This window comes from Gavialis gangeticus, unplaced genomic scaffold, assembly GCF_001723915.1.
Source record: "Gavialis gangeticus isolate Ggan-Ray unplaced genomic scaffold, GavGan_comp1, whole genome shotgun sequence".
In the NCBI taxonomy this organism is placed as follows: domain Eukaryota; kingdom Metazoa; phylum Chordata; order Crocodylia; family Gavialidae; genus Gavialis; species Gavialis gangeticus.
In genome coordinates, this window is record NW_017729009.1 from 10,271,803 (window position 1) to 10,285,065 (window position 13,263).

Genomic DNA, 13,263 nt, shown 5'->3' on the forward strand with positions numbered 1-13,263 from the left:
GGGGCGGGGGCGGGGGCAGGGGCGCAGGAGCCGTGGCGGCTTGTGTTGCCCTTTGCTGCAGCGCCGTGCACCTTTGCCCGGGGCCGCTTCCGGCTCCCTGGGGAGCGCCCGGCCCGCGCCAGCCTGTGCCCGGGCGCCCAGCGAGCGGGTCTCGGGCCCAGCCTGCTCGGTGCAAACGGGGCGGTTTTGCCCAAAGCCACAGAGCGGGTCGCGGCAGGCGGCTGCGAGGTAAGGGAGCCGCGCCACGGCCGCTGCGCGCAGCCTCTTGCTGGCCCCTTCTTCAGGGGGGTGGAAACTGAGGCACAAAATAATGCAGCGCCTTTGCTTATGGTCAGTTTTGGGGTCTGTGGAACAGGCAGGAATTGAACCCCAAAGGGGTCAGAAGTGTTCAGAGCACGGGCTAGGCCCTGCAGACATCAGACTTGTGCCACGGGACAGCCGAGACAAGACTGATACGGGGCCCTGCAGACATCTGTCCCTCGGTACGAGGGATAGCCCATAGGATACCGAGTGCGGGCCCTGCAGGAGGTAGGGCGGGTGGGTAGCGCCAGGGCGTCTTGCAGAGCAGGGGGATCCCGAAGTCTGCGGCGCAGCACGCCCAGAGCAGGCTTCTGCTTACAAACGCTGCGTTTTGCTTGTCCTCAGCTGACGGGTTGGTGGAGGTTGCCACATCGCAGCCTGCCTGCTGCAGTCCTTGACCTTGCATCGCGCTTCGTGGAGACTGTGTTCTGCTTTGGTGCAAGCGCCAGTACAAGGCGAGGAGCTACCCAAGGGGAAGGCGGCAAATCTTGCCCGCGTGCAAGGAGCAGCAAGAGTCGGAAGTGTTGCCAGCCTGCAAGTCCCCCCCGCCCCCGCGGCTGCAGCCTGCCTCTCGTATTGCTCCCAGCCCCAGGGGGCACAGGCAGGAGCGGGCACCCCGCTGAGCACCCAGCTTCGTGGCCGAACAGACCTTCATTGTCGCAGAGCAGACCGGACAAAGGGTTTTGTTCGTATCCGAACACTGAGGCTTTGTGCAGATTTGCTTGGAGAGCAGCAGCACGAAGCCAGCACCCGGCAAGGCCGCGGCACCCCCACACGATTGCTGCTAGGTGGAGTCTCTCCTCTATTGTCCCTGCCCTGGCCAAGAGAACAATCGGTACAAGGCCACTACGGAGCAACTTCTGCGCCTGGGCGGGAGGCGGGGCCCCCAAGAGCCGGCGGTGGAAACCAGAGGAGATTTATTCCATCCCCTGAGACGTGCAGCTGCTGCCCAGAGCCCGGCTGTGAAAGAGGAGAGACAAAAAAAAACACAAACCACACGCAACCCAAGCCCCAAAAGGCCGTGACCCTGGAGGGGTCCAAAACTGATGTCCTGTCACTGAGCGCTGGCAGAGGAGACTGGCCGAGTACGGCTGTGCGAGGAGACGAGGACACCTGCTCCCCCGCCACCTGCAGCGGTCGTTTTGGACCATGGGAAATGGCATGAACAAGGTAACGAGCAGCACCGAGAGCCTCGTGGGGCTCTGCTGGCCCCGGCCAGGTACAGACATTGCACTTTAACCGGTATAAGCGAGCGGAAGCTGGGCTACCCCCATAACAGAACAGACGTTCGGCACACACAGGCTGGTTTAGAAATGCTGGGGCCCAGTCTAAGACTTGCCCCCCGCAGCAAGAGGCGAACGTGTGTGCTGTTCACGACTGATCTCAACTACACTGCTTAACTTAGAGCCATTCCACTGCGGGCGTTTCGAACGTCTGTACCTAGCCTGAGACGGGCTGTTCAGAGCTGGGAGGATTCAGGGTAAAGCTGCCTGGGTCTCATGGCTTGGAAGACGAGAGCCGGGGATCTACCGGATGTACAGTAAAGCCTGCCTTCAGTCACAGGGAAAGGGAGCTGCTGTCACAGGGGTGGGTGTCTGGTGACAGGCTGAGCACAGCTGGACCCAAAGCCTCCTGGGCGTTCCCAGAGGCGGCAGGAGGGAAGGTCTGAGTACAAGGCTGGTGCAGCTGGGGATGGAGCAGCCGGTTTGGGGACAGCAGAGAGGAGTTTAAAAAAGAGATGCCAGAGCTGACGTAACAGGGGTACCTGGGTCCCTTCCTTGTGATCTCTGCGGTGGCCCTCTGCGGCACTAGGCAGCCCTGTGTCCTGCAAGCACCCAAGGGGAAAAACAAGGTTTCCACCACCTAAGTGCTGTCCATGCCCGGAGATCCATGGGGACAGCACCCCGCTCTGCCCCCCGCGATTCCCAGGGCCTGTTACTCTTCACAGCAAAGCCTGTGGGGTTAGAGTATGCAAGGCACAGCTTCATGAAAAGAGCAGCCACCGCTTCCTGGTCTTTGTGTTGCTCCCTGGTTAAAGGAAAGTGTTTTCATCCCCCTCTCCGTAACCCTTTACAGTTCTCTCCCTCCCTGCCCTAAACTGCTGCCCAGGCAGGAGTTTTGCAATATTCTCCCCCAGGATGCCGTGCACACGCATGAGGATGTCACCGAGGCGTAGAGCAGAGCAGGACTGCGATTGTGTAATAGGACCATGCCTACATTTATTGCTACTGCAGTCTCCTCTCTGGAGGTGCCCTTGAAACACAGCAATCTCATTTCCAGTCCAGGAGCAGACAATTAAAGGCACCACCTCAATTTGCATTTGAGCCAAACATTTAAGTGATTTAAAAACAAGGGGTTTTGAGGTTGCTGGCTTTTTTGGAGACCATCACAACGACAGTTTTGATGCAAAATAATTTGTCCCCTGTGCTTTTTGTGACTGGTCATCGAAACTGAAAGTGAAATCTGCAGTAAACAACAGCGATATGGACGTAATCAGTCTTTATCCTCCAAAGGAAGAAATGCCAAGTACAGAGATAAGCATCGTTAAGAGTAAAATGGGTTTTATTAAAATTCTCCCACATCAGATAACCTAGGGTGCTGCCAATGGCTCAGGGAAATAAAGGTTTCCCTCTCCACAAAGTACTTTTGGAGCTCACAGTGTCCCTAAAACATGAATTCTGCTCATATCGCCTCGATGTGGGCATTAGCATTGTACAAGAAAGTGGCATTCATTGTTTGTGGAAATAGGTTAGAGACTTTACAAACTTAGGGCCAGAGTTTTAGAGAGATGAGACCCGTTACTGTGCCCTCACGTGTGTGTACACACTCCGCCCCCAGTTGCTCTCGTGCAGCCTGCGACAAAGGGTCTTGCTATTTCTTGTGTGGAGAAGAAGTTTCCATCCAAAAAACAGGACAAGCTAATGGGCCAGTGCCCCGTCTCGGCTCAAATGGAGAAGAGAGACTGATGTGGTGGGCAGGGGATGGGTTCGTTTCCTGCTTCTGCCCCACTGACCTCTCCGGGTGGCCTTGGGCGACTCACTTAGTGTCCCAGTACTGAACAGCTGGATTTGTGTCCAGTGCGTGGCGTTTGTCCGGGGAAAGGCCCCAGCAAACCAGCGTTAGTGAGAATTTTTAAGGAGGGCGATTAAAAATGCCACAGCAACTCCCCCTCATCCTGTTCAAGCTTGAAGGAGCCTCCCACACGGAGCAGTTTTATCAACCTAAAAATGCTGCTCTTACTTCCCTTTTCGGCAAACCCGGAGGAGGCCCTGGGGTTGCGTGGACTGAACGGAGGGCAGCGCGGAGCCCGTACCATCTCCAGGATAGGCAGAGGCAAACATGTCACTTTGAGATGGCCAGTTAGAAATACAAGACAACGTATTTAAGACAGACTTTCTCCCTGCTTTTCACGTGGCTGATGGATGGGGCTGGTGCCGCTGCCCGGCACAGAGCCCTGCCCACGGGAGCAGGAATCATCTTATGGAGCAAGCGAGCAAGCTGCGCAGAGCGAGCCCAGGGGTGCCCGGTCTGCTTGCCCTGCCCCGGTACGAGACACGTCTCGCTTCAGCACGTGGACCCGGGCACACAGACGGAGAGTCCTCACCCTACACAAGTCACACACGCGTCGGCCACAGGAAAAGCCTGAGTGCCTGCAGAGGCAGAGGAGTGTGCAGAGGTCCAGGAAGGGGAGGGTGGGCGGCAAACACCAGCCGTTTCCTTTGTCTGCGTTGTTTTGGGGAACGTGTCACGCGCTCACTGCAATCAGCTCCTGGGAAGGAGGGTGGGTGCGTGTGACGTGCAAAGCAGCCACTCACAGCCAGACCCTTCTCTTTGTGTCCCGCAGATCATCCCGGGCCTTTACCTTGGAAACTTCATAGGTGAGTGGCACTGCTGCAGCTAGACAGAAGTACCCCAGCTGGGGCAACAGCCAGCAGCCCGTGCCGTGCGTAGCCTCTGCCCGTGACCCCCACATCGAGGGAGCTGTGTTCCCTCCATGCCAGGCCACCACCCTGCAGCCTTGTTGGCACTGGAAATACAACACAGGGTGGTTGGGAAAGGACGGATGGCGGGCTGCAGCACGGGGGATCTCCTCTGGCTGCCTCGCAGCAAGGAAGTCCTTAATCTGCATGTATTTCGGGGTCATGATGCCAGTCCTGGTTACAAACCTGGCACGCACAGCAGGCAGCCAAGTTCCTTCCTTCATTGCTTAATGCAAGCGCTTCATCCCCCCTGCAAGGCCATCTCTCACTCCCCCAGTCTCTGTGCTCCCCTCCTGGCTTGGACCCCTCTGCTCCATCACCCTGGCTCGGGAGCCCCTCCGGCTTCATCCACCCCAGGCCCTGCCGGAAGGGATGCAATGAAGCAGAGGGGAACGTCCTTGGCCTGGCAGGGACAGGAAGGTTGTGCTGCCCTGCTGAAGACCGGAAAGCTGGATGGGTGGGAGGGGGTTTCTCCATTTCCAAGGAAGGGGACCAGGGCCGTGAGGACGATGGCGTGGGTGGTGCTGAGGGAGGTACCAAACACACGGCACTGACTGAGCCTAGGGCTTTGTGACGGCACATCCGACATGCAAGAGGCTCCGAGTTACAGCACAGCACAGTGACTCTGCCTCTCCACACCCCGGCAGCGAGGCCAATGCAGTATGCTTGCTATGTGGTGCAAGGGCACCCGAGGCAGCTAACCGGGTTGCTGCCTTGCTCTGCAACATACCGGTCATCACCTGCTTTCTGGCTAGCAGAGGATGCCAAACTCTGCCGGCCTGGGGCTGGCTCATGCATGCAGCGTGCAGGCACAGTAAGAGACAGTAAAGCAGAGAGGTGTAACCGTTTCCACAGGCCTGGGAAGAAACACAGGGCAAGACTCTGCTTTCCCTTTTGATCTCCATCTTCCCCTGTAATGGCATCACTCAGTCTGAGGCCCCTTTCATCTGCAATTCCCCAGATCCTCTTTCCAGAGGCCCAGGCCCTGCCAGAGGATGCAGCCCCCCTCCCCCTTGCAGAAGATATATCTGAAATGACACTTGACCGCAGCCAAGTGCAGCCATTGTCTCTGCTTCTGTGCATTGAGACAGACAGCTTGGTGATTGAAAAGCCTTCTCGGCTGCCCTTGTTCAATACAAAGGGGAGCGTGGCGTGGAGCATGTTTCTGAATGGCCGCCAACAGGACCGCGTGGGATTGCCATCGGGGAGCACAGATTTCAGGTGGAGAAGGACTGTTAGATCAGCTCCTCCAACCTCCCAGAGCGCCTGCGCCGAACACAACTCGTGCACAGCCGAGCACCCCTTTGCAGGTGCCGGTCGCGGGAAGGTCCGGACTTCTCCGTGCAGGGAGGGGGCTAGAAAGCACTGGAGAGGCGACGGCTCGGGGGTCAGGCTTCCCCAGCGAGCTTGAACGGTGCATTTCACGAGGGTGGATGGCCAAGCTGGGAGATGCGGCGTGTGCAGCACGGAGCGCGGCTCTGACCCTGTGCAGAGAGCGGGCTCCGACGCATTCACCCCCGCCCAGCCGGCCGTTGCACAGAGGTCGATGGGATGCTTGTGGGCAAGGCAGCATTCAGTATGGGCGACTATGAAGCCCAGTGCTTCCAAAGTGCTCAGGCCCAGGCTTTCAAGTGCTCAGCACCCACCAGTTGTGCACACACTGTCAAGAGGGTCTCCTATCCAGTGCACCCCCAGCACAGTCACTTGCTCCTAGTTGCGGGTGCCAAATTCATTTGAAAACTCTGGTGTAGGTTTCCCGTGAGGCATCCCTGAAAATAGCACATGTAGCCATGGGCTGTGAGGGACCAACCCCAGACCCTTCCTCAGTGGGGGATTTTCCCGGAGGCACTGATCCCATCCCAGCAAAAGGATAGTACGAGATGTCCCTGGGGGCATACTCAGACTGCAGATCAATCAGAAAGGTTATGGCGAGTCCAAACTACTACACCGTCTTGGATTGGTGCCATAAAAAGCACCACTCAACCCCGAGACTGGGGCGACCGGGGGGATCACAATAGAGATTTAAGGCCTGATAGATTGCAAACCGTCTCTGCTCAAGACATGCCTTCCAACTGGAAGCCTTCTCTCTGTCCCTAGCAAGCCACCAAACGCGTCTTTAAAAACCATGTCACTGCAATTACCATCACTCTGCCTGCCAGACGCTCACATCATAGGGTAATGGGCAATGTAGAGAGACGGATGGAGAGGCAGATCCTGCTCCCCCCCTCCTCTCTCTCTCACAAATCCTGGCATGTAGCATTTCCCTGGAGGCTCTCTTTATTTATTAAAAATTTATGGCATGCCATTAGCACATGGTGTTTTAGAACTGCAAGCCAGTGCTTTATACCCCCTGGAAGTTTAGACTCCCAAAACCGGGACAGGAGAAAGCGTATTAGTGCTGGTCTTGAGTTTTCTGCTGCTAAAAAAGTCACAAGAGGGAAAAAAAATGCAACAACAACTGAGAAGAGCAGCCCACTTTCCTTCCAGCGCCGTGGCTGAGACCTGGACTAGGGGTCAGAACTGCAGCCACAACACACTGGGCTGCTGGGGACACTGGGTCACTGGCAGTCCTTTGCAAAGAGGAAGATTTCCCCCCCCTCCAATTTAGGGGTGGGGTTACAGATGCTTGGGAATGGAAGTATAAGAAGCTAGCGCACACTGGAAGCTCACTGCACGTGTTCCCCCATGCAGATGCCAAAGATTTGGAGCAACTGAACAGGAATAAGATCACCCACATCATTTCAATCCACGAATCTCCGCAGCCACTGCTGCAGGTGGGTACCTGACCCCCAACTTCTCCCCAGTGTCTTCTCCTTATCCCCCAGGCCACAAAACCATGCTGCTCTTCCTCTGCCCCTTCCCCCATTCCAGAGGAATCCCTCTGCTCCTCAAGCCTAGAAAATAGCTTTTCTGGCAAATATAACCCCATACTCTGGGAATGCCAGGGATGTGCTCAGAGGGCAAAGCGATCAAGGAGAGCCTGCCTGCCTCTAGGCAATAGTCAGGATCAGTTTATCTCCCCGGGTCTGTCTTCATCTGCGCCTGTCACACGGCAATCTGGCTTCACCACTGCCTCCCTTGGCCCGCCGTCCCAGGGAGATGGTGAACGTGGCTTCTTGGACCCTGGAAGCATTTTCTGGGGTGGAGAGGGACGAAAACACCAGCTCCTCATCTCCAACATTTGTCCCATGCTTTTGATGCATTTCAGGAAATCACTTACCTGCGCATTCCCCTGCCAGATGCCCCCGAGGCCAACATGTAAGTACCAAGCCAAGGCTGCGCCCAAGTCACAGTCCCCTGCCCTGAGCCAGAGAAACACCAGGGCTCACAAGGTTTGCAGGCATTGCCAAGCTGTCTAGCGTGTACTCCAAGCTGCACCTGGCAGGTCACGAAGCTGGGAGGGTGCAGCGGGGCATGCCTCTCACCTCGGTCCTGACAGAGCATCCTGCCTAAGGTTTGCACGTGCGGTTGCAGGCTAGTCACAGGCCACCTGTCATCAGGGCAAGCAGGAGCCCAGGGCAGGTTGCATGCTCAGTTGGGCCAGCGGAAAAAGCTGCCCTTTAAAGGGCCAGCCCTTCCCTCTGGGTACACGCATGGCATGCTGGTGCTGGCCGGGGACTTGGCCAGCACCTGGCCTGTGCGATTCATCTGGAAAGTGCATCTCGGTCCATCCCCAGGGCTGCCCAGCACTGCCCGGGTGTGCTCCTGCAGCCTGTAACTGCTTCAGAGCCCTTTGCCCTAATCTGGAGCGGAAAGCACAGCTGCACCGAGGCATTAAAGCCGCAACTGTGAACGGTGCCTCGAGAAGTGGCGGTAAATGTATTTTACTTGACTGGCACTGCTCTGAGCACCAGGGAATGGGGCCACCCACTGCTCCTGTTAAAATCCTGTTTCACAGCCCAGAGCCTTGCTTCTAACAGCTTTCCTTCTCCTGCTAGCAAGAAGCACTTCAAGGAATGTATCAGCTTCATCCACCACTGTCGTCTGCGTGGTGGGAATTGCCTTGTGCACTGGTAAGGCTCCCTCCCAAGCGCCCCTCGTGCAGCACTGTCCTGGGCAAAGTGCCAGGGGGAGTCAGCAGAGCCCAATGGGACACCAAGCGCAACCCAGCATAGACCCAGGGCACGCCCAAGTTGCCGGACCCCCTTGTCTGGGGGGCCTGGCAGTCAGGTCTGGTGTCACGGCGTCTCCCAAGCGGAGCTCAGTTGAGGATTCCTCCTGGGCTTGGGGCTGTTGTCCCAGGAGAAAGATGTTTGCTCTCATGGCACTGGGCAAGAAGGGGAAGCGCAGGGGTTGGGCAGGACTCCAAGAAGCGGAGGAGGGATTTGGAAACCAATGGAGGAGACTGCCAGGGCCCCGGGGTGGGGTCTGGGAGGAGAGGAGGGAACCCGCTGGGCCAGGCTGCACCTGGGGGCTGCGGCAGGCCCGGGCGATGAAGGGCAGCACGGCCCTGCTGCCAGCCCAGTCCTGCTGCGGTTCCAGCCTTGCAGGGATCTCCCGGAGCACCACCATCGTCATCGCCTACGTCATGGCGGTGACGGGCCTGAGCTGGCAGGAGGTGCTGGACGCCGTGAAAGCCGTGCGACCCGTTGCCAATCCCAACCCCGGCTTCAAGCAGCAGCTGGAGGAGTTTGGCCGTGGGGCCGTGCGGAAGGTGAGCGCGGGGGGCTGCCCATCTCCTAGGCGGCACTCTGCGTGCAGCAGTCCAAGGGGTGCTTGCCAAGGACCCAGCCATGGCACAGCGCTTCCCAAGCACCATGCGAGCCAAGGGGGGCGGGAGGGGAGGAGGAAACCCTTGTGTCCACAGAAACTTTCATCCTCAAAGAGCACGGGGGACTTGGGAAGAGGCCAGCATCTGGACTGAGAGCCGGGGAGACGGTGCATCAGACTCCTCTGCAGGGAGGCAGAGCTCCCCACCAGGCCTCTACCAGGAGACTTTCAAAGGCTGGATAGGGTCATCACCAGCCTCTTCTCCCCACAGGTTCACAGACACCTGGAGCAGCGGTTCGGAGCAGACCCCTTCAGCGATGAGGCGGAGATCAAGGCCCTGCTGCCAGCAGGTAGAGGAGGTGCGTCTGGGGCAGAGGGAGCCAGGCAGGGCCTGGTGCCCCGGAGCAGAAGCATCAAGGGCACCACTGCACCCTTCCTGCTGCGGGTGAAGAGGACCTTTTCCTGTATCCCCACCTGTCTAAAATGAGCCCAGCGAAGGAGCAGGCGGGCGTGCAAGCAGAGCACGCTGGGACCGCGCAGCCCGGCAGACTGGTAGGTACGGAGACCCGGTCTGGAGCATCACTCCTGGTACGTGGAGGGAGAGGCGCCATACACAGAGCAAGCACTGGACCACAAGCCAGGAGCGCCCAGGCTCTCATCCTAGCTTTTACTGTGCTCCTTTGTGATCTCAGACCAGTCACCTGCCTCAGTTTCCCCCATCTGCAGAGCGGGGGGACTCATTCTTCCCCCTCTCCTTCCCGGACAGCCAGAGGATCACGTAGCAAACATGCATAGCCCATTCAGGAGACTCCGAGTACCCGTCAGCACCACTAGCATGTGAAGGGCCCCAGGCACAGATCAGCAAGGGCGATGGCTCACAGCAGCAGTGCGGGGGACTTCCCTGCTCCGAAGACGTTGCAGTCACAGCACTTTCAGTAGAGGCTACGCAGAGGACTTCAGGGAGCTTCTTACACAGCTCGGCGCTGCAGCAAGTGGCTTCCCCTGGGAAAGTAGCACATGTGACAGGGGTGCGAGCACATGTAGTTCACTAGCATGGGCTGAGGTCCAATGCTAGGCACCAGGCCAAGACAGCGTGAGCCCAGAGCGAGCATGGCTTCGGAGCCTGCCGCCCCACATCCCGCACAGGCCGGGATGTACCTCTGCGAGGTGGAAAACATGCAACACATGGCCGGACTCCGCAGAACTGAGCATCCAGCCTGCTTAGCCTGTAATAAACCTCCTCGAGTACCCCTGCTCTGGCTGGACGTGCGTTTCAGACCGGTCTTGAAGGCGGGCATGGCAGCAGGAGCAGGGCCGTGCAGCAGGCTCAGCTAGATCCCAACCGGGGGACGAGAGGGGGAGTCTGCTTGTTCTGACCCTAGCTCTGCAAGGGCTGGAGGGGAGAGCAGAGGCAGGGGCCAGCTCCTGGCCATGCCACGGTGGCTGAGATGGATGGCAGGGGGGTCCTGAGCAGCGCGGTGCCCACTGCCTTTTCTGGCTCCTGCTGGGAGCCCACAGCATGCCCGCTCCATCTCTTTCAGAGGCATTAACACCGCCCTGCAAGAGCCCGGGGAGAGGCTGCTCTGGCCCCCAGCCCAGCACCAAGGCATCTGCAGTCCTGGCTCGCCAGGGTGCGACGAAAGCCCCTGGGCAAGGAGGGGGGTGTCAGACACAAGCACCCGGGGGCCAGGCCGGTGGCGTGTGGGGGCTGCTAGGACTGCAAGGAGTACCAGCACCAGTGGGCTCCTCCGACCCCCTCTCCCCGCCTCCCACAGCCGCTGGGGCCCAGACAGCTCAGCATCCTGGAGGCGCCAGCTCTGGGGGCCGGAGCAGCCGTTTCCCGCCCGGTGCTTTTCCCTCATCTCAGCCTTCCCCAGCCAGCGGGCACGCACCCCCCCGGGAGCTGGGGGCAGGTCCAGGCAGGAGGAGAGGAGAAGCCTGCAGGGACCGGCGGGGTTTCAGTGCTGCTTTTTGCCGAGCACAGGGCACAAGGTCGAGCGAGCGAGCCGCGCGGAGCCAGCGAGACGCCTTCTGGGGGTAGGTAATGTCCCTGCCACAGATGCTGGAACGGGACATTACTATTAATAATTAACAGTGCTCAGCCGGTGCCTGTTGAGTGCTAGCTGCCTTGCCCCACAGACAGGAAGACAAGTTTGGCAGGGCAAGACCCTCAGCCCCCACGGCCTTGCTAAGGCCCCCAGCCTCACCCAGGCCTGTGTGGGGGCTCCCCGTGGCCCCGGGAACGATGTCCAAGTGAAGGTGTGGAGGCCACACAAGCCCACAGGCCTGGCATGTTTCTGGGCTTTTAACCAGCCTCCCCATCTCCCTGGGGAAGACCAGGAGTGCAGCAAAAGGATTTCTGTGCATCTCTCGGGGCAGCTGGAAGTCTCCAGTTCACCATGTCAGTGATTAGGAGAACGAATGCAATCGTTGGATGTGGCAGCCTGGAGCCGTGCCCGAGTTATATGGAGCTAGACAAGCTGATGCACCCCTAGGCTCAGGGTCTGATCTATGGAGGCTGCAGGAAGAGGGCACTTAATGTCTTCCTAGTGCCTCCAACGTCATGGGGGTAAGGCGAGGAGCTCTTTCCCCGTGCCCCCCAGCTCCCTTTGCACAGAGCCCAGTGCCCCAAACTGCCCTGCAGTAGGGGTGGTAGGGCATACACCGCTCTCTGCAGGGGCTGGAGGCATCCGTGCCAGCGCTGGGAGCTGTATTTGCCCACCCTGCTTGCCCACGGGGCGGCTCTGCCCAGGGGGCAGGTTTTCCCCCTCGGGGGCACTTGCGCGGCGGAATTCCCCGGCCCCGCGAGCGCCTCCAGAGTTCCCTGCACACGCAAGCGAAAGCTTCGCGGCCGCGCCAGTGACGCAGAGAGGGAGCGAAAGTGCATGCGAGTGAGCAGGAAGGGGCCCCCTTCCCCCAGCAGGAAGAGGCCGGCCTGCCCTCCTCAGCACCAGGGCACTGATTTGGCCCAGGCAGGGGTGCCACCTGCCAGCAGCCCAGAGGACCACATTGCAGCCCACGGGTGGCATATCATTACTGTCTGCCCGAGACACCCTCGCTACACGGGCATAAATCCAAGGCCCCCGAGAGCGTGCAGCACAGGTGCGCGCCGCGCAGACCCGCCAGCCCCTTGCAGGAGACTCAGCCGATCACCACGGTCTCTCTCTCAGGCCTGCGGTGCTCGCACCTGGCCGCAGGGGTGCAGGGAAAGCCCTGGCCCCCTTCCTGCACTGTACAGCTCAGGCACGGTCCGAGACCCCTGGACAAGGGATCAACCCCTTTGGGAGTCCACTGCAAGTGCAAATGGAGCAGGGGGGTCAGGGAGGAGGCTTGGGGTGGGGGGGCTGCATCCGTCTGCAGATCCCTCCACTGCCTGGCTAGCCCAGGACCCCTGAGACGGCCTGGTGGGTCCCCCGGGGCCGTCAGTCACACAGGCCCATCCCGACCTATTCATTTCTAGGATTTCCATCTGAGCCGAGCCTGCGGCTGTCAGCCCCCACCTCCTCCCTTGCCCCCCAGGCACCAGGCTACTCACTTCCTGTGACTCAGAAGCGGAGAGCAAGCTGGCCTGGCGCTGGGGCCCAGCCTGGAGGGGCAGAGGTCACCGCAGGAGCCGCGTCTGCGGCCAGGCAGGGCCGCGACCGGCTCAGCAAGTGCCCCAAAGCAGACCCTGCTGCACGCACGGCTGAGGCCCCCAGGCCCCGGGGCCGCTGAGCCACAGCATAGCAGGCCGCTGCCCTTCTCTCCAACCCACCGAAGCAGAGAGCGAGCTAGACTTACCTGCAGCCCGCCACGGCTCCCATCCTGCCCCAGGCTAAACCCACCTCCCCCAGGCCCAGCTGCAAGTCTTCAGCCCAGGCGCAGGTAGCAGAGGCCTGGCTGGGGGAGCCCCTCGCCTCCCAGCTCTGGTACCCCACCCTTTCAAGCAGAGAGGGAGGCAGCTCGGAGCAGACCCCACGGGTAACAGTGTCCATGTTACCCATGCAGCTGCCACCACCCCAGGACCAAGAGGGCAACAGAGCCCGCGCTGCCCGCTAGGACGGACTCGAGGGCACACTGCGCATGGCTGGAGGGCGCCTGCCCCGCTGCCAGCTTGGCACCTTGCGCGTGCCCAGCGAGAGGGGGCCGGACCCGTCCGCCCGCTGCCGAGCAGAGGTGGGCTCCAAGGGGCCCGGGGCCAGGCAGGAGCGGCTCCAGCAAGCAGCGCGCCCCGGGACAGTGCCTCGCAGCGGGGGTGGCAGTGCCGGGGCCTGGCCTGACGCCAACGTGACGG

At 59.9% G+C, this 13,263-nt stretch overlaps 3 protein-coding genes across 5 annotated transcripts in view; 2 read left to right on the forward strand and 1 right to left on the reverse strand.

The window, feature by feature from the left end:
* Nucleotides 1-706, reverse strand: part of TTLL9 (tubulin tyrosine ligase like 9) — a 14,313-nt gene extending 13,607 nt beyond the window's left edge. Inside the window, exon 1 of the mRNA XM_019509745.1 lies at nt 620-706. Coding sequence (XP_019365290.1) covers nt 620-706 — 87 coding nt within the window. The remainder of the gene's footprint in view (nt 1-619) is intronic.
* Nucleotides 504-10,243, forward strand: DUSP15 (dual specificity phosphatase 15). Of its 3 annotated transcripts, XM_019509981.1 has the most exons (7): nt 504-1,470; nt 4,145-4,178; nt 6,972-7,054; nt 7,489-7,538; nt 8,219-8,293; nt 8,763-8,934; nt 9,262-10,243. In XM_019509981.1, exons 1-7 carry the CDS (start codon nt 1,450-1,452, stop codon nt 9,475-9,477), a joined length of 651 nt encoding a protein of 216 aa, XP_019365526.1. In that variant the 5' UTR covers nt 504-1,449; the 3' UTR covers nt 9,478-10,243. The 3 variants fall into 3 exon arrangements, with proteins under 3 accessions (XP_019365526.1, XP_019365527.1, XP_019365525.1); XM_019509982.1 differs by lacking the exon at nt 4,145-4,178 and having other exon boundaries at nt 1,364-1,470; XM_019509980.1 differs by lacking the exons at nt 504-1,470; nt 4,145-4,178 and adding an exon at nt 4,185-5,590.
* Nucleotides 10,244-13,052: 2,809 nt separating this feature from the next.
* LOC109292353 (interferon regulatory factor 4-like) overlaps nt 13,053-13,263 on the forward strand; it is a 5,348-nt gene continuing 5,137 nt past the window's right edge. Inside the window, exon 1 of the mRNA XM_019509746.1 lies at nt 13,053-13,145. Within this exon, the coding sequence (XP_019365291.1) occupies nt 13,053-13,145 (93 nt within the window). The remainder of the gene's footprint in view (nt 13,146-13,263) is intronic.